At 37.8% G+C, this 21,709-nt stretch overlaps 1 protein-coding gene across 2 annotated transcripts in view; it reads right to left on the bottom strand.

Moving 5' to 3' along the window:
* Positions 1–19,314, bottom strand: part of insyn2ab (inhibitory synaptic factor 2Ab) — a 47,573-nt gene extending 28,259 nt beyond the window's left edge. The window contains exons 1-2 of one of the 2 annotated variants that reach the window (XM_079854308.1): positions 18,944–19,314; positions 4,897–5,989 (exon numbers count right to left, since the gene is read on the bottom strand). In XM_079854308.1, the coding sequence (XP_079710434.1) occupies positions 4,897–5,984 (1,088 nt within the window). In that variant the 5' untranslated portion in view covers positions 5,985–5,989; positions 18,944–19,314. Of the gene's footprint in view, positions 1–4,896; positions 5,990–17,657; positions 17,725–18,943 lie in introns of those variants that run through there. The other variant, XM_079854309.1, reaches the window with a different exon arrangement.
* Positions 19,315–21,709: the final 2,395 nt, after the last annotated feature.

Here is a 21,709-nt window from a genome sequence, read left to right as displayed (position 1 = left end):
TGCAAAGTATCAATATACACACAAGATAATTAACTAAATACAAAACAGGTGAGAACTAATCAATGAAACAATGAATCACCATGACAACAAATGAACACAAAATAGAAACTATGACAACAGAAAGAAACGCAGGAAATAATCCGATACAAACTAAAAGTCCATGAAAACGAAGCCAAAACACAGAATGTGACACAATAGGGGTGGAGCTTGGTGAATATTTTAGGGATATGTAAATAAGCCTTTTTTGGGTTTCAGAATACTATTAAGATACCTAGTAGTTCTCTTAAATTATTTGATCACAAAAAAAAAAAAAAAAAAAAACAGTAAAACATTAACACTGTGAAATATTATTACGATATAAAACAACTGTTCTCTGTTTTAATATATTTTAAAATGTAATTTATTCCTGTGATGGCAAAGATGAATTTTCAACCCCCATTACTCCAGTCTTCAGTGTCACATGTTTCTTCAGAAATCATTCTAATGCTGATTTGGTGCTCAAGAAACATCTCTTACTATTATAAATGAAAACAAATTGAAAATATAATTTTTAATACCAGGAGTGGGGTTTGAACCCACAAAGAAATTTGTCCATTGGATCTTTAAGCTGCAGTCCGTAGTTTTTCCTCTTTATCACCATCTCTGTTCGAAATCTGTAATTGCAGTTATTCGCGGAATTATCGACTTTATGTGGGTTGTGCCTCGGCACTGCACAGCGCGGATGAATCCAATGTTTTGAGGAGATGTGCAGCTGTCAGTCACCGCGCCTGTGTGGATACTGTCATTCGGAATCACAGATTCTACTTTTTGGAAGTATGACCAACATAAGAATTTTCACCGGAAAATGTCATCTGAACAAGTAAGTAACATCCATGGCTATAAATCTCAAGGCTGTAAATCTCCACTTCCAACATCCTCACACGCAATATGGCCTACTAGCCGAGATGCCTTCTTTATGTGTACAGATGTGACGTAATGATTCAAAGACATGCTCGAATTTCCTGCGGAAATCCACCAGTACAACTGGAATTTAAAAAAAACACTATTACAAGCTTACCGTTTTGAATCGAGCTAAGGCAAGCAGATAGTTTTGAACACTGGCTGGTTATGTACTTGCTAAATTTATTTTGGATAATTTTTAACCCAAAAAAGTTATGGAATGCAGCTTTAAGTCCAACGCCTTAACCACTTGGCCATCCTGGTTGTGCCACTGCTCTCTTTCAAATGCTTAATTTGAGCTTAAAAATCTGAAAAACTTATTTTAATTAACAGAAGTGTGGTTTGAACCCACAAGGACATTCGTCCATTGGATCTTAAGTCCAACGCCACAAGAACATTTTGTCCATTGGATCTAAAGTCCAACGCCTTACTCGGCCATCATGGTTGGGAAAATACTTCTCACATTTGAATTTACCACTTTAAGCTGCTATTTCAAATGCATAATTTGTGTTTACAAATCAAATTGAAAACCTAATTCTTATTACTAGGAGTTGGGTTTGAACCCACGAGGACATTTGTCCATTGGTTGGGACAATACTCTTTTGAATATCTGTGTTGCATAATATTTTTTTGGGAAAACTGTAATTTGTAAAACATTTTTGCAGGATTTTTTTAATGAGTATTTAATGAAAGCTCAAAAGAACAGCATATAATTAAAAAAGATATATTTTGTAACATTATATGTCTTTACTGTCGCTTTAGATCAATTTAATGCATCGTTGCTGAATAAAATAATTCATTTCTTTAAAAAAATAATAAAATAATATATATATATATATATATATATATATATATATATAACTGACCTGAATTTTTGACCGGTAATGTACTCTATATGTATAAAAAACATAAAATGCCTAACATTCCTTCTGGAAGTCTACCAGGGATTAAGAGCTGCTAATATTTCCAAAAGCGCCTCTTATCGACCTTTTACTAAATAAAGTGTCACGTCCCGTCGGCCAACAGCTGAGGCAGGCACTTCTAAAGCTTCTAGCATCCCAACCAGAAGAGACGTCCACTTAATGGAGGGGCATTATTAAACATGAGGAGCACTGATTGTATCGAGCTCTTTCCTCTCATCGGGCAGGCCGTCACAAGCGGCAGAGAGAAAGTGAGGTAGGCTCTGTGCCTGTGGAGCATCAGGTATTAGGGAATGCAGGATGACATCTGACATTGAAGTGTCCCTGTGTTGTTGTGCAAGTGGCTTTCAACAGGCACCAAAGTATCTTTTCAACTCATTTGCTTCCCCAATTTCAACAGTCACCACGCAATGCATAACCCTGAATTTCTGGCACTCACTAAAGATGCTGACATGAAAATGGAGCTGAAGTGCATTTAAAAGCTTTAAACACTTGTTATAAATGGCTGTTCATGTTGCTCACAGTGCCAGATTATACCTGTGTGGCACCGACACCATAAATGCTGTGAAATTAAAATATTCAAGCTGCTGAAATTGAATACATATTCCCTGCTGACTATCTGCCTTTCATTCATAAATCAGGTATGATGGATCATTTTAGAAATGCTTTGTTTATCAGTGACCTTGTCTGCTAAATGAAGTAGGCTTATAGTGCAACACAAGAGTAGCTCCAGCACAAACATTATTCTTCAAGATTTGTGAACAATAACTAATACAGCCAATGACTTGACACTTCACTAAGCCCTGCATCCCTTTGCTACTCTTGCTTGACAAAACATCTTATAGGAATGATGTTATTGTCAGAAAAATGTGCTCATAAAGTAGTAACAGGGTAAGGTATAGTTCACCCAAAAATGAAAATTCTGTCATTATTTACTCACCCTCAAGTTGTTCCAAAACTGTATGAAAGTCGGTAACCATTTTTTAGCGCAATTTTCCACCGGACAAATTGCGATTGTTAACTCATGATTTCTGTTCTGTGCGTCTGTGCGCACCAATCTTGCACTTCTATCTACTCCTCAACCAGACCACCTAGAGACTTCGGGTTTTCGGCATTATGTTAAGGAAGGTCTAATCTCGGGAACGCACAAAAAAAATCCAGGAAAAGATTTACTATCTCTTAGTGTTGTGATCCCATGAGGTGAGAAAATTGCGCTAAAACACTCACTGAGTTTTTAGTACTTGTTTTCTATGAAAAAAAAAAAAACTTTACTATGCAAGTAAATGGGGCCCATCAAATGTTTGGTTACCAGCATTCTTCAAAATGTTCATAATTCTTCTTTTGTGTTCAGCAGAAATTCATACAAGTTTGAAACACCTTGAGGGTGAGTAAATGATGATTCTCATTTTTGGGTGAACTATCCCTTTAACAAATGAATAGTGACGTTGCCTTTAAAGAAAGTGTTAAATATTGCAGTAATGTGATTAAAAACTGCAGAGACTGCAAATCACAATGGAGGCAAATGCTTCACAATCAACTGAAAAGTGTCATTTGAAGGCAAGTGATAACATTAGTGTAAGTGAACAGAACTGTTTCTAACATTTCTACAACACACTCACTGTGGTACTGTGAATGTGAATATGGTACTCTCTAGCAACACTACAATGAACTGAAACAATACATAAATGATATGATGTTACGATTAATTAATCCCAGAGCAAATGTCAGTGTTCTTACGGATGTTCAACATGTTCATTCAGAAAAGCGTGTCACAGTTTAATTCACTTCATGCACTTGTCAAGGTTTATTTAATGATTTGGAAAAAGACAAAAACACTGCTTGGGTCCCCTCTGGATACTTGTGTCACTATTATAAATGACCCAATTTCCATAAGAATTGCATTTAAACGCATAAATGCTCAGAAAGAAAGTGTCAATAACACGTGATTTTAACTACCTACTGTAACTTGGTACCAACACCAGGCTAAAAGGAATATTGCAGAATATTTACAATTTGTTATTTGGACCACTTCTGTAGAGCCCTGTTAATTACCACCGACAATGATAATATGGAATATTATCACATAGGATGAATAGGAATCACATTTATATACAAATACACTTAACATGGAAGTCTAGACACGTGGGGCCTGAGCGTTTTAAAGCAGATATTGTATGTAAGGATTGTATTACATTGTTAAAGAACTTTATTTAAACTCGAAGTCTTCAGTTTAAGTCATCATAAAATTAAAATTCGCCCTATTTATTTTCTAAATGCATGTTATTGATCTTACTGTACATAATTGCCACCACTTTCTTGCAAATTGACTGCAAGCTTACATTCAGTTTGCCCTCCATCCAAACATAACCAGTTAATTGAATCAAATCCACAGTGATTTTTTTTAATTTTCATTGTTATCCATTTAATTAGGATGTACGTAACAACAAATAAGAAAAGATCTGTCGATAATTAAATTTCCTTGCAACAAAGTTTTTTTTTTTTTACTTGAGTTGTCAAGTTGTTTAAAATTAGGGATGCACAACATATCAATACCATATTGGTTACTCTCCAATATTTGAGAATTTTTTTAATTTATTGATATTGGACGTGCTGAATCAGTTGATATTGTAAATTTATTTTCCTTATTTTTACATTTAAATGACCTTTGATAAAAAAAAATGTGATCTTTATTGCTAAATGAATATCCATTTTTCAAATTGTACCATGTAATGTTGTGATGACAAAAATCACTTAACCTTTAAAATGATTGATTTTAGTATTTAGGTTTTTATATTTATTTTAGAGAAAATACTAGCATACAGAAACTTTTTAAATACTTTTTGAAAGTTTATCGGAAAAATATTCAAACTGATGCATAGTTATGGTTACACTTTTGAAACAGAGTCACAGATGTATATTGTAAACACTTACATGTGATGCTGCCTTTTTTCACATTGAGAAAACAAACCGGAAACACAAAAACTGAGCAGATACAGTTGATGAATAGTAAATGTGTTGCATAAACACTGTGACTCACCCCTCTCGCTGTGCTTCTCCTCTTTCCAGTTCCTGAATGACCCCCAGCAGCACTTTGATGGTTTCTTGACTGGAGCTGATCAGAGCCTCCATGGCTTGAAGCCTGGCTTTCACATTCCCATCGGCCCCGGGAAGAGCAATCATCTGCCCCCTTGTACCCTGCCTGGTCTCTGCGGTGCCCGACTTTTGGCTACTGTGACAGTGGGCATGTATGTGGGCCTGGGAAGCACAGCTCGCCGAATGAGGCAAAGCCTGAGACTGCCCCTGCAATCCGTTCAGCTGTGCTGTGTCTTTTTTGCGTTTGCAGCTCCCTGAGGGACTCTCCAGGCATTCCACTTGTGTCAAAGACGTCCATGCAATAGGGCCGGAAATCTTTGAACAGTCACCCCTGACCTGCAGAGGTTGAGTCGGCGTGGTTGAGGAGGCACAGTTGGGCTGCTGGCCTGCCCCTGCCTCGCTCTCACTTGATAATCCTTTGTGCTTGGCCCCACTCCCCGGGACGCTGGCGTCTCTCCTTGAGTCCGCATGATCAGAAACCGTATCTAATGGATCAGGGCAGAGTTTTCCATCCGAGCAGTCTGGCCCGGCGCATAAGTCCTTTGCGTCGCTGCACTGCGGCGTAGTGTGGAGCAACACTCGGGTCTGCTGCACCCGTCCGTCACACCTTTCCGCTCGCTCCCCACCCTTCACGTCACTGAGAAAGCCGTTGTTTTGATCCGGGTAGTTCTCCACCAGAGCGGTGTGTTTAATTACGTTTCCCTTTTTGCGCTCGAAGGGGAAAGTCTGGTAGCGCTTTTTCAAGTCGGGTGAGGTTTGCACACCTGTGCTCTTGGTGACATTCGGGATGGAACGGCGTGCCGGCATGGTCATGTACCTCCGGTGGATGACCTTGCAGGAAACAGAGCGGTTCCTGGCACCTCGATGGGCGGCCTCATTCTGCGCCTCGCAGATGTCTTTAAAGCGCACCTGCAGGGCTTTGTTTCGCTTGCGTACCGAGTCTGCTCCGCTCTGTTCCAGCGAAGGCCCGCCGGACTCCGAGTCAGACTCTGAGCTTGACAGAGTGCAGCGGCCTGCCTCCTTACTGACCATAACTCCTGCGACAGAGAGAGAGAGAGAGAGAGAGAGAGAGAGAGAATGAGGGATGGCAAGAGAGTTTACAGTTAATAAAATGGCAGTGATTGCAGCTCAAGCACAGATGGCCTAGTTTTGTCTTTTCTTCAGCGCACAACATCCTGGCAGTCAAAGCTAGTTTTTTTTTTTTTTTTTTTTTGTGTGCGTCTGTGTTTTGTTTAGCGGTGGAAGTCACAGCTGACACAGAGCGACCTGCATTCATGCTCTCTCATTACAGTAAGGCTTCATCTCTCTAATGAGGCTGCCAGTATGGGAGATGGGGGGTAAAGCACAAGATGAACAGGGCCTTTGAATCATTATATATGAAATATAACTCAACACTTGATAGCAAATACAGACATGCAAGAAAACATGACACCTGAATTAAGAGGAACAAAATGGTGTAAACACATCAGCAATCAAAGATGTGTGTGGAAGTGCAGGAAAAAGAGTGATGCACAGGAGTTTTCACTGTTGTCACTTTTTAGCAATTTGGATGAGAATAAGCTGCTCTTGTACTGAAAAATCTAATGGATGGTGTGTGTGCTAAAAAGTTCTGCTTTACCAGTTGGTGGACTGTGAATAATTTGCCAGTTTGCTTTCAATTTCAACTATGGCTGTGCAAAACTCACTGACAGTGCTTGGGTGAGTGGTTGCCAGGGCTATGCTATACAGCTGCAAAAGTGTTCTAAGTGGTTTTGATGCATTGCTATGGTGTTCTGGGTGGTTCTGGGGAATTGCTAGATGGTTTCTAAGGTGTTATGGGTGGATGCCAGTGGTTGCTTGCTAGCCCAAATCAAAAATATGCAGTCCTCTAAGTGATATAGGGGGCAGTAACACTACTTTTGTGCAAGTTCCTTAACTTAGCATAAATAGCCACAAGGTTACAGCTTGCTTACTACTAAATATTTGAAGGCAGCACCATTAAACTTTAAAAGGAAAAAGTAGAAACATAACCCTGCGTATACAATAAATAAATACTGAAGTCTACGACCAGGAGTTACAGTTGGACTAAAATGGCAAACCAAATGGATCACATCAATAAGCTCATGTTTTCCGTGACAGACTTCAATACTGTAGATGATGTTGACTTTTACACTCATTTATATTTTAAGAGCGAGAACATTATGTGAATAAATGACATCTAATCTAAACTGTGCACAAAAAATTTAAATTACAACAACATAAATGTCAAAATGTTCTATTTGTTATATTGGTATTTATTTATATCCTCTGCATGCATAGCCTACAGTATAGGGTATAAATTAAGGTAGTTGATGTTTTAAACATTTTTACTATATAGTATATATATATATTATATGTGAACAAATACATTTGAAACAGACAGAATAAACTGAAATGCACAGGGGAAAATGAACACAATGAAAATGAACTGGACTTACAGTCTTGCTCAGAAAAGTAATAGCACACATTGTTGTTCCTCAATAAACTGCACAATTTGAAATATCATTCATGTTCATAGTTTATTATTAAGGATTAGTGGTTTGTTCAAATCCCTAACACCGCATATGAGCAATACTAATAGCAAAGCACCACTAATTATGGTTTAAATTACAGTTCAACACCATAACTCTGTTTAAGATTCCTAATCGCAGATCACCAAGTTCTTATAATGCTGTACGCATAAATTCCACGTTACACAATTTGTAACATGCCACGGCTGGGCTATACGAAGTCAAATAAATGTTTCAGCATGTAGATATATGCCAAGACTTCATTCTGTATCATATTCATTTCACTCAGCTGTTGTCCATCATTTACTATTAGTCATTGCAATGTCTGGCAGGCTCAGTAACAGGGAAGAATGCAAATGGACACCTTGTCATCCGTCAGGCAGCAGCAGTTTCTTTCGGTGTCTGATTTTCACTCCGTAAGCTTATCTGACTCGACAGTGATAACACTCATCCTCCTTGAGTCATTGAACTGCCCCTGCTAACGATTTAATCAGCATCTCAAAATAATGAGCCTGGTGTCCTGTCAATTTTTGGAGCTAACATGGTGGGTACTTTTGGCCAGGCTGCAGAATATGCAGTATATTATGGCAGTGATTGTCAAACAGGGTTAAACGTACCTCAGTCAGTTGTTATTATTAACTACATCTAAAACGGTTACTATAAAATAAAGATTAAAAAACAAAATTACTAAAAGTTCAACTAAAATTATATCTAATACTATAACTGAAAATCTAAAAATAAAAGCTAATTCAAACTATTAATAAAATATTATATCGCTGTTAATAATGTACATTTTAAAACATGAACTATAATGCTAAATGATATACAGTGGATTCAAACAGCAAATAATTCTGGTTTGGTATCAGTTGTGTGCATGTCAATGAAGCCATTTGTCATTTTAGGCCTCAGAAGAGTGGTCACTGCCCCTCGATGTGTACTTTTGCAGAGCCCGCTGAGGTGTGGACTTCATGGCGTCGGTGGACTATTACCCAGCAGGCCATGTGGCAGACCCAGAGGAGTGATGCAGGGTTTGTAACACTATGTAGTTTGTGGTTTTCCAGATAAATGCTTTTAATACATATAATCACTTGTCAGAATTGTATTGTCTTGCACATCCCAAAATCTCTCATAGCATCTGCACTCCCACCAATCTCTGATTTATAGCACCATCTGTCCTTAAGCAGATGGCGATTGCTGATTGATTCATTGATTCTGTAATTTAATTAAATCCACATGGTAGTGGCTCACCTGCGTGTCTCGTAAGTGCCAACTGAATCGTGAAAATGATTAGGACTGAAAAGAATCTTTGGGTCATTTGTAAGTACTCACTGTGGTGTTCAGGGAAATGATTTTGAAATGTCCTGGGAAGGCATTCAAAGCCACATAGAGGCAATTATTAAAACTAATAGTGGACACTTGTGCAACTGATTCTGTTTATTCTAGTGGAAGGTATTAATGGTCGATACCAGAGGCCCCAGCAACACTTTAGTGTTGTAATCGTGTTTCTTGATGGCAGCAATTACTGTCATCATTACTGTCATCATCAATAATTTGTAGTGAATAATTCTCATCTCGAAGAGCATGCGGCAAAAATACCTTGACATTATACAGTACATAGAGACCGGACTCTTAAGGGGGATAGTTTACCTAAACATTCGCCCATCATATACTCACCCTGGTTATGTTTTTCCAGCCAATTACAATAAATGACACTTCAAATAGGACCCAACAGCACCATACAATTATCATAAAAATATTCCATATGAACATGAATGAACCGGGTGGTTATTCACTGAAAATACTGACAAACGCTCTTGCTCTTTTTGGAGTGTTCATGAGAAAAGAAATTATGTCCATTTTAGGGAAGAATTACTTTTTGTTTCACAAAAGCTGTCTGAATGATTAATTCACAAATCAGACTGATCTGATTCTCAAGTTCAACTAGAGATCATCAGTAAAAAACAACTCAAAAATTAGTCTGACAGCCACGCAAAGCTATTGTATTGACTTCAGAAGTCTCAATTTCTAGTGCACAAGTCATATAGATCACCTTTATGGTTAAAAGCCTCAGTTGTCATTCACTGTAATTGGAAAATAACTTGTAAATTCTTTCACAATTACAATTTTTGGTTAACTATCCCTTTAAAACCGCATCTCTCTCACTCTCAGGCACTTCCAGGCACACACGCAGAGGTCCCCCTACGACCCTTACAATTTGGCCACCGTCAACCCCAGGATTATGAGTAATGCATTGAATCTAAAATTGCAAAAGTAATCCTCTTAACTCTCCTCATGCACTTTAGCAGCATGTCAGTTCAAACAGGCCCGCTGCTCCTATTGAAAACGACTGTAAAAAGAAACAGACTTAACTCTATAACTATATGCATTTTTTTTTCTAGATTTTCAACATATTTATTTATTAATTTAACCCACACTTTCATCCAGCTGTGTCCATGAATGGTTATCGTAGGTACTGTAGATGGTTATCGTAGGTACTGTAGATATGTAAAGCTTCCAATGCTCTTTCTTTGGCAGGGGAGCCAATGTCCCAAACACTGTCTTGTTCAAAACATAATCTTATATCCCTATTCAGTGTCCTCTCAGATGTTTCTTTATGTTTCAGATCTCATTTATGCCTGCTTCAGTTTTTTAATCCTATCAACTTGGAGCACAACCTGATATACACAACCTCTATATTCTGCATTAAAGGAGACCTCAGATTTAGGGGTCAGTTCCACCAGGGAATTCATATCAAAAATCTGTCCTAATCTCATGATTTTGGGTGGATAATAAGATTGGCTGTGGATTTGTGAGCTGATATGACTTTTTTACCACAGAGATATAATTAGTATTCCTTTTACATCGCAGTGATATAACCGTACTTGCTGGTTTTATTGTTGTGTGTGCATCGGAAGCTTTATTGTGTGCTATTGTACTCAGCTGTTGTGTAAAACCTACAAAAATTAATGCAAATGAAGCATGGTGTGTGAATGAAGCATTGTAACATTTAGCAGGGAAATGCTCTCTAATTCTTAGAGACAACATATATTAAAATATAATTCAGATTATACAATGGTTGTGTTTTTGTTATAATGATTATCTAGCCACGATTTTCTGTCAGACTGCTAAATATGAATTTGAATGTATTATGGTGGAGAATGCAGGCATATTTTAGCCATGGTATTTCTAATATCACGCCTGGTTCAAACCATCAGTTTGAACTGAGCTGATTTGACGACTTGATTTTCTGTCTTCCTTTTTTATTTCTGTGATGGCGCCTGTGAGCGAAGCAATCAACCAACTACCAGCAAGCTTTCAACCCAGAGAGAGAGAGAGAGAGAGAGATTTTAGAGTTGATATTGTGGCTTTATATGATCAGACACTTGCATGTGTCATTATATTATTAACAATGTACCAAAATCAAGCTCAAATAAGGTTTTTGAACAGTGAATGTCAGAAATATGTGTTTTGTCCGCATTACGTAGATGTAGACATCCTGGTAGATGTTGTATCTCATTACGTTTTCATCAACTTACAGGTTATACAGTTTATTATAGCTATTGTGGTGAACAGCACATTCCAGGGCCCAGTTTTATGGCAGGGCCCCTCTCTGTACATTTGCTACATTTTGATTGGATCTTGGTGGACTAACACAAAATAACTGTCAAACACCATCAGATAAAGATGCTATGACAACAGCCAGCCAAGGGCAAGAAGAAGGCCTCTGGTACCAAGACAAGGAAGGACAAGACTTCTCATTGGCCCACATGCATTTTTTTTTTTTCACCCATCTAGAGACTAATTCCTAAGATTTTGGACTGTGACTGCCATCAAAATTCCTCGGGACCTCCGGATGCAGCAACAGTGATTGAAACAAATAGAGACCACAATGATCCATCCAAATCCATTCACAACTGTTTGGAAACCTTAAAACTGATGTAAACTACACACATCCATGTCAAACTTACTCAGAGAAATAAATAATCTCAGTGACAGCTATTTGTAGTGCAACATCTTACATAAATTCAGTTGTTAATGAACAAATGAATGAATGCATGGCTGTTCAATCTTTTCTCATCTTGTTTGGACTCTATTTGTTTAGAATATTTCCAAAGGTATTCTGGTGGTGGTTTGGAAAGTGAGAAATGCATTGGTAAAACTTTAAACACACTTTAAAGTGTTCTAACTGTATGCTTTATGCAAATGAGTTCCGCAGGGGAAAGAAGGGTGGGCCACACTGTGTGTGTCCCCTCTGATGTCAGTAGCCGATCACAGCACTGGAATGGAGAAGTGCCAAATTGCAATCTTCTCCTCATCGGAAAGACATAAATATAAATGCACCCTTTCAACAGACACTATTTATTCTGAGTCTCGGGTTTGCGAAGGTGAGACATAAACAGATCAACCAAGTTCTGAGTCTCCCATCAGGCGAGACATAACAGATACACCGGTTCGTCCAGAGAGACAACAGATTCCATAATCTGGGTCTACAGCTTGTGAGACAGCAACAGATACGACCACCTTGCAGAGTCTTCGTCCAGCGAGACAATAACAGATGCAGCACGTTCCAAGTCTCCATGCCAGAGAGACAAAAGAGGACTGACCAAGTTTTGAGTGTCTGGCCCAGAGAGGCTAAAGACAAACAGACATTTGCAACAAGGTTTAAGCTCAGGGGAGCAAACCTTCACTTCAAGGTTCCTTCGTCTGCGTGTTCCAAATTGTTAAGGACCTTTTGCACCTACCTCAGGGCCTCATCTGTGTGTTCCAGATTTTAGGACCCTTTGGTGCTCCCGGAGATCAGCATCCCACAGAGCTGTTGAAATGGATTCCGGCTCCTTTCCCCACTGCATTGTCACACAGCACAACCAGTGGAAGAAGTCAACGTCATAGGACTGCTCACTCGACCACGTGGAACGTAAATATCACTTTACCAAATCTCTTTCCAGTGACCTTGGCATTGTTGTGTATTATCAGTATATAATTTTCTGATTTTTATTAGAGGTAATATAGCTGATGCTAGCTAAAACCAAATAAACTTTGGTTTATTTGTTTGATGCATTATAAGGTTCTTCACCTTATTGGTTTTAGAGAAACAACAGTTTAAGATAACATAACTCTGCCATAGCCACACCCAACTTAATCACTTGTATTTTATGCGTCATATGCACTTTATTCCTTTATCATTCATGGTATTCATTTATTGTTGTCTTAGTTATTCTTGTTTATCTTTTGTTAATACAAAAATATGTTATTACATTTGTGTCTTACTTGTGTTGATAATGCAGAAGAGGCTCTTCAAGTTAAAAATATCTCACCAATCTTTCAGATATATTCAGCTGACCAACTCCCTCCAGTTTACATGAATTCGAAACGACTGAACAGACTCCTGGGAGTGTTCCCATACTGCCAAGGTAAAAGTCCTTGACTGGTGCCCCAAACTAAGAGAGGGGGGAAGTGGTCATCTGATGTACTCATAACCACACCTTAAGTCTGACCTTAACCAAAAATCACCACGTCAGTGGTGACACGAGTAACAAACACTACATAATTGGTGTCTCATGGGCGAAAGTAAACTCACTACATGGGTGCTCAGTTTTTATGTAATTTGTCCAAACAATGAAGTGCTACGCACAGGCTTTTTAACACAGTATTGACTATGACTCAATGACAAATGCTAGACTAAAACCGTCTTCTTCATTATAGTGAAATAATAATAATAATTAAAAAATATATATATTATTTCTCCTCATTGTAATTGAGGAGACGTGTGAGCATAAGCACGAACCTAGAATGCCTATGCATAAATCTGGCCCTGTCTGCCATAGATAAAACAGCACCTGACTGACTGTCCTTCTGCATCACGCTGAGGTCTTGAGCCGTCCTTGTCTGTTGCTCTTTTGATAACACACTAAACTGACATATTTCATTAGGTCCCTTTGAAAAAAGGCTTGACCACTTTGAAATAAAACATTGTTCGAAATGTCACAGATGTCAAAATGTGACGTATTTTTTGTGACGCATGACCGTTGATTAGCATTGGGGTTCACGTTAAAAATGAAAGCTGACCTGTCTCTGTGCTGATTTGTCAGATCTTACCTTTACAATTCAGCCTTAAAAAAACATGAACATGAGTTATTAACTTCAGTCAAAAAGAACCTGTAAATGGACTTCCAGCAATGTATTTGTCTCCTTTGGAAAACCTTGGTGTGTTTGCTATTTATAAATGTATCGCTTGTTCCAAAAGCACACAGATAATACAATATCCTCAGCCAGTCCAATGTTTTCCTTTTTATCCTCTCCCCCTCCTCCCTTTATCATAATCCCAAGCTGCATGTGGTGCAACAGTCATTAATATTGGGAGCGCTGTAATCTCTGTCTTTTATTCTGCAAAGGGCTTTGAGCCCTGCTTGTAGCACCAAACCTTAACGTGAAAAACAATCTAATGATTTTCCTGAGCTGCCGTTGCCTTCCGTTGTCACCACATGGCTGCACAGTCTAAAACCCGAAAGCACTGACACTGCGGTACAGTGAAAAGTTATGAGTCACTGGAAGGTTGCTCGCTGGGAGGCCAAAAGTCTTCACACTGCTGTCTAACATATATGCAACTTTCCAAAAAAAAGGGTACAAATTAGGCCTGATACTCTTAAAAACTGAAGTCAGTGAAAAATAGATGTTTAACCTTCAGAAAAAGTCTGGCTCTTGAGATTAAAATAAATGTTAAATAATAAATAAATATCCTAATCAGAATAAATGATTATGATATACAGTATATTTTATAAATATAAATATGCTATTAGTTACTGATAAACATATTTCTTGTGAAAAGTTTGAACTTTTTTTTCTTACAATAACTTTTTAGATTGACAAATGCAGTCAACACTACAATTTTGTGTAAAAATCCAGTGGGAGTATTTCCTTGTCTTCTCATCATGCTGTAAAAAGCATCGATATACATAGTTCAGTCATGAAACTCTAACCGAGCGCTGATTCGTTTATCTAACGCCGTGGCATTAGCCAACCAGACGTACATCCTAATCCACGTAACCATATATATTTGTACCCTAGCCTGCGATCGCCCTGCTGCACGATTATAAAGACTTTTTTTACCCCTCCTCCTCCCCAGCACCACCTGTTGAGGTTTGCTATGGGGGGGTTTCAAATATTCTTGCAGCAGCATGTCCTTTATTATTTTAACTAAGCTGAAAAAATTATTGCTCAATTATTGTACATGCTCAGCAACAACAGCAGCAGATATCATAAGCCAAAATCAAGCATATATACATTCATTGCACCATTCCAATAAATACTGGTTACATAATTCACTCAGAGAGAGTTGTCATGATTGAAATTATGTTATTGTTAAGGAATTTTGCTTTTTTTTTTTTGTATGTGGGAGAAAAACACAGCTACTGTAAACATTTAGATTTTTGGGGGAAATTTTGTTTTAAAATATGGTTTTATAAATATTGTTATAAAATCATATTTACTAAAATTATCTATCAAACAAATTCTGAAATTTCTGATTTTAATTTTTGCATTCAGCTGAGGAGGTCGAAAGGTGGAACAGGCCAAAAATCACCATTTTCTCCATACAACCTTTGGAGACTGGCTGGTACACTGAAAGTGCACTAGTTTGTAACACTGGATTTACAGACTTATCAGCAAGCCATGTAAGGAGTACGGTGGGATCAAATGACTGCTATTACCATAGCTCTGTGTGCGGGGCTGTGAATGAGAAATGTGGCACTAATCCCACTAACAAGCTAAAGTATTAAAGTGACTGAAAATGGAGGAATCCCCTTTTGGATTTGTGATGTACACTTGGGTGTCATTAGTAAGTGGTTGGTGTATGACAGAAAGAAAGAAAATTAACCCTTTTGGTGCATGAATCACAATCGCTAAGTAAAAAAAATGAATCATTCACATTTTTTATTCAAAATGTTATACTTTGCGGTTCAAATTCTAAATTCACAAATTCTTCCATTTAGCATTTTTCTAATTTACTTTTTTTTTTCCATTATAACATGGTTACCAATATAATTTAGGTGGGATTGAAAAAAAATTACATTTTGCTTTACTGACAGCAGCACTCAAGCTGCATGAACTCCACAAATCTGTGTAAAACCTGAAGATCATGTTCTTAAGTATGATTTAAGAATGATCTAAAGAGCATCTTGAGTTGAAGCAAGAACATCTGTACAGTGTCTGTAAATGTCTCAAATGTTCTTATGTTTTAGTGACCACCTAGAAATAGAGTAGATTCTTAAAAAAAATTAACAAATTTTACATATAGCCTAACTATAGCTTTAACTATAACTTTTTTTTATGTTTCAAAATCATACAAAAACTAAAGCCCACTGTATTTTGACACACATGTCCTCTACAGTGGACTACGACGTCATGACTGAAAGGGCTGAAAGAAAGGTGAGTGTTTAATAAACTCTACATGTTGCCATGAAATCATTAATGAGATTAGGTGTGCTGAAAAAAATAAGTGAAACACTGTAATTTATCCTTTAAACTATCTTTCCTTTGTTCACACATTTATAGAATTTAAACTCAAAGGCTTATTTCAAAGGGACCATCATCAGTCATGACTTACAGAAGTGAACAAAAACTGAAGAAGGAGCAAAAAATAAGAAAAAGAGAGTAAAGATGTTTTGGAGCGTGACAAAAAGCATTCATCCTCTGTTCAAATAGAGGCCTAAGACTTGTGTAGAACTGGGGAAGACGGTGGATGAAAATGGTATACTAAAATGAGGTGGAAGGATGTAATATACCTCACTCAGTCTGGTTTCAGACCTTAGGATGAAGTCTCAAAAGGTAAATCTGTATAAAAAAAAAAAACAGCATCTAATCTTCCTGCAAGGAAAAAATAATGAAAGAATGATGAGAACATTTTACTCAAAATGGGTAAAAAGTAATACGCTGGAGAATTTTCCATTCTGGCATGTGTATAAACGACAAAAAGTTCATATCTGAAGAAAATGAGATTCTGAATCACAGTGAAGATAGCAAGTGTCGTTCTATCATACAGGGTGGTCCAAGTGGAAAACTCTCTCTCTCATACACACACACACCCGTGCACACACACAATGTAGCACAATATCATATAGTAAGGATGCCATCATTCAAAGGCACATCCTCTCATGTTTTGCTGACAGGTTTATACCTTACATAAAGTAATAAATAATATATGAAGATCAATAAATGCTTATTTAATAGGGATGGGACGATACACCTATCTCCCGATTCGATACTATCGCGATACTTGGGTGCCGACACGATATGTATTGCGATTTTTTTTTATTTAAGGATTGCGATTCTACAAGTAGCCTATTGCGATTCGAGTGTATTTTTAACACTAGACCATCGGGAAAAGTTAAATCATACACTTATACAGACTGTACATGATGTATAAGATGAGTCAACAAAATCATCACATCTTTCTGACAATATTTCAGAAGCATCATTCAATAATACATGCTTTTGAATAAATGATTCAATGACAAATACATTTTTTAATAGTCACTTGTCGCCACTTAGTGGCGAAACAATGTTATGATAAATGCGTTAATTTTAAGCACCAAGTTTCTATCAAAAGCTGATTTTGATCGCTATCGTAGACATCAGTGTTCATATTTGAACTTTAAACTTTTATCCAAATATCATTTTAACTATTGCATCACAGAAATAATGATACTATAAGGTTGAAAAGACTTTTTGTGAAGCTGTTTCATGACAGCTCTCTCCGGGTCAGCGGCAGCGCCAACTTTGAATGTTGCATATGATTTTGTCAAAGTTTAATAGACAGACGAATTGAAATATCGCGTGGGTGTTTGAAGCGAGATCACAGTCTTTTAAAGGGGTGGTTGATTATGATTTCACTTTTTAAATTTTAGCTATAAAATTATAAAGCATAAAACATCTGTAAAGTTACAATGCTCAAAGTTCAAGCAAAGGGAGATATTTGCTTTTAAAGAAATCGTTTTTTAAGGACTACAACAAACAGCTGGTATAGGACTACACAAGCTTCCTTGGGTAAGTGACATCACTAACCCTAAAAGTTACATAAACTCCGCCCCCGGGAAGGCGATTTATAGATTATCATGACAGAATATGCTAATTAATGACTAGAAGATAACTACACATAAGCTACATAAATTAATCAACTAACCATTCAGAAATGTTGATGTTGTCACTTCTTCTTGAGTCTCTCCATCTTTCTGACTTCGGTTTGAACATAAAAGGCTAAAAGTTTTTGAAATTTTCATTGCTTGTCTGTGTGAGGTAAAAGAGCAAGAGCTCTTGAAGCTCCACCCCCTGTGTCGGGAGCAGCAGCTCATTTGTATTTAAAGGGACAGACTCAAAAAGTGAAAATTTTAACATGCTATATAAAAATATCTGTGGGGTATTTTGAGCTAAAACTTTTACAAACACACTCCGGGGACATCAGAGACTTATTTTACATCTTGTGAAAAGGGCATTATACCACCTCTTTAAAGATGAATCGTCCAGCTTGTCTTATCTCTCTCTCAGCATATGAGTAGCGCGAGGGCTTTTCAGTGCTTTTAGTCTCACATCTCTTCCACTTGGGATAGCCCATTAAGTCACTCAACACTCATAGATAATGACACATTTCATCCTCTGTTGGAACGAAAGTGGCTAACTTCTGTCAACCTCATCTACAAGCAAGGACAAAAATAAAGCAAGTGAATTTTAATTAAAAAAAATAAAAAATAATAATTAATGCAATTTAAAAATAATAATAATCATAATAGGCTAATAATAAAATATTTTTAAAAAATCGATTTTAGAATCGTAAAAAAAAAAAATCGCGATAGCTAGGTGAATAGATTTTTTTTCTCCCAGCCCTAACTACCCATAATAGGTTTTAAACAAGTATGCACCATTAAAATAAATAACTTTAACTGAAGATACACCTTATTCATAAGAGAAAAAGAATTACAGCAACCAATCGCAAACATATACTGAACCTGCTGAGGCGTGGGAGAGAAAAAACCTCATCCACGAAGGACAATCAAACATTCATCAAATTGCTTTTACACCTACAAATACTGTTATTGCAGCATTCAGGACGTATTGTGACGTGGCTTTTAACATACAATATTTTAGGCTGTAGAAAGACTGGAACTAAACATCCGACTTTTGCATGACAGAACCAACTATATAAAATAGCTCAAACAAACCACATAAATCTCAAACCTCACAAGCTCCATCGTCTCCAGGGGACAGAAAAAAAGTGAAATGAATTATCATCCTCTAGTTTGTGGCACAGACACAGATGAAGTGTAATTGAAACCAAGCTCAATCAGTCACTTAGCACCAGTACAGTAAGTAACCGTCAGCCAGCCGTATTTCAACGAATCACATTGCAATGCACAAACAAACCTTCCTGCTCTTCCTGATGTGAAAACGGAGCTGGACGGAGGGCAGACTCACCCCAAGAGGACCATTTGCGGAGGAGAGGAAGACAGTGAAGGCGTCAGTCTCCCGTGGCACTGGGGCATATCCGCTTCTTTAGGAGCCATGCGAGGCGGACGAGTTGTTCCACATTGGCTGAAGTGCAGCAGTGAGAGGGTTTGCCCAAAGCCGGAGCTGCAGCGAGCGGACACGCTCACGCGCACACACGCTCGCACTCACACACATACAAGGAGAGTATGTGAGAGCGAAGATGCGCGCTACGTTTTGCGTCAAATTGAAATCCCACCTCAAGGAGGCTTAAGAGATGCGTCCCTCTTGATTTCTCACATCACTGAGACAGGCACATGTGTGCGCGCACTGCACACACACACACATAACACACACACACTTAAGAACACAGACAGCTGGCGCGCGCGCGCACGCAGACGATGTTCCTCGTCCGCTGCTGCAGACTTCGTGTGTTTGATAAGAAAAGAGAGAGAAAGATAAAGGAGAAAGGATGGGAGGGAGAGCGGAAGAGATGTGAGGTGAGGGAAGTCCTGTTTCAGTTAAGTTTAGTTGGTCATCTAACAGAGCTTATGTATCAGATGGGTGTGTGTTAAGGGGGTTTCGAAAGCTGAGAAGTAATAATACTGACGCATTTTAATTGGCTGGCCCGTGTATTATCACACTGATTAAACCTCGTTACAAGATGCCATGATTTAAATGAGAAAGAGATTGAGATTGGAAGATTAGTCTACAATGTGGGTGAAAAAAAAATCAGATGTAAGGAAGCGTAATTGGATTGTTAATTAACGCGAGTCATCTCTGTGTTTTATAATTACCAGAATTCCTCTGGGGATCAATCAACCTTGTTGTTGCTACTTCTAACACGACTGTGTCGTTCATCATACATGCTCAGTATGCCACGCAGTAAAAAATCATTCCTAGTCTAGATCACGTAAAAAAACAACAACATATTTACTTGATTGTGTTTTGTTTAGGTACTATGGAGCTCTAGCAAAGTACAACTTTCAGGAATACAACAAAAAGCTTTTCTATTAGGATATACTCTGTTTTTTTAAGTCAAATCAAAAAGCATAGCATATGATTTGGATGAATGCATTTTTGTTAGTTCTACACTGAAGAAATGATTAGTCCCATCCACTCTTTACAGCATGCACTGGGACTTGAATGATAAATATGGTTGTATGTTTGACCAAGGACTTACAATGCTGTTTGTGATTTTGTTGTCATGTTTAGTAAATTATGGTGTCAGATGTGTTTGCTCTTCTACTCAGTATAATCAGTTTGTTGATTATTTCATGAGTGTTTTTGTGTCTATGTGTTCAACGCATGTCAGTACTGTAAAAAAAATGATATGATCAATAAGTTCCCAGCAAGCAATAGCCGTCATTTCACCATAGACACCATATAGTCCGGCTATGAGTAACCCACATCTAGCCAAAATAACCTTGAATTTGGTTACATGACGTTTTTGCCGATATAGCTTGCGAGATGTACAGTATGATATTCCATCATGTATAAGCAAAGTCAACAGTGATTAGTTTCACTACAAGGTGTTTGGTTTCATTTCTTTGACATGTTATCTGTTGATGACTGGTCTACTCTTGATCTATGGTTTAGACGTCTATTAAAGGGATAGTTCACTTTGAAATTAAATTTTGGTATGTTTTAGCTTACCTGAAGGGCATCCAAGATGTAGGTGTCTTTTTTCCGCAGTAGTTTCAATTTTGATATTTTTAGGTCAAACCGTTCTTGTCTGACAGTCATATCATGCAGGTCTATGGTCACGGTCTCAAAGAGCATGCACAGAGTCCAAATTAAAACAATTCCCCATCGTCCAAATTAAACAATTCCCCATCGTAAGTACACATTGATGGCCTAAGACACGAAACGAGCGGTTTGTGTGAGAAAACGAACAGTATTTATATCGTTTTTTCCTCTTATAACACAACCACGTCCAAGTGATCTGAGGGTGCGAGCGCATCCTGGTGTGTGTTGTGTGCGCAGACTGGTGCATAGGTATATACACTAGAAGTCGCATTGGCTACGGCAGTTCATTGGAACGAATGTCTTTAAGGCGACATCTAGTGTATATATCTATGCACCAGTCTGCGTACACGTCACACAGCAGGAAGCGCCCGCGCCCTCAGATCACTTGGACGTGGCTGTGTACAAGAGTTAAAAAACGATATAAATACTGTTCGTTTTCTCACACAAACCGCTCGTTTCATGTCTTAGGCCATCAATGTGTACTTACGATGGGGAAATGTTTAATTTGGACTCTGTGCATGCTCTTTGAGACCGTGACCATAGACCTGCATGATATGACTGTCAGACAAGAACGGTTTGACCTAAAAATATCAAAATTGAAACTACTGCGGAAAAAAAGACACCTACATCTTGGATGCCCTTGAGGTAAGCTAAAACATACCAAAATTTAATTTCAAAGTGAACTATCCCTTTAAATTTTCACTGACAGCCCAAATTTTGCCTTGTTAGACGTCATGGCTGTGTTTGGACGCCTATTAAATTTCTTTTAAATGCAAAATTGCTTGCTGGGTTATGACAACATGTTTTTACATTGCTTTAGCCTAACTCACCAAAAAAAGTCAAGCAATTAAAAAAAAATAAAAAAACAAGATTCTACTCATTTTTAAAGTCAATTTAATGCAATTTAAGTTGAAATGACTTAAACATCCAAGTTGATAGTACTTAAAAACTTTTTTTACAGTGTATAGTTTAAGAGAACAAGCATTTTGCTTTCCATCTACATTTTTC

This window comes from Squalius cephalus, assembly GCF_949319135.1.
Source record: "Squalius cephalus genome assembly, chromosome: 20".
Taxonomy (NCBI): domain Eukaryota; kingdom Metazoa; phylum Chordata; class Actinopteri; order Cypriniformes; family Leuciscidae; genus Squalius; species Squalius cephalus.
Note: the sequence above shows the minus strand (reverse complement) of the source record. Positions and strands in the feature narration are given on the sequence as shown.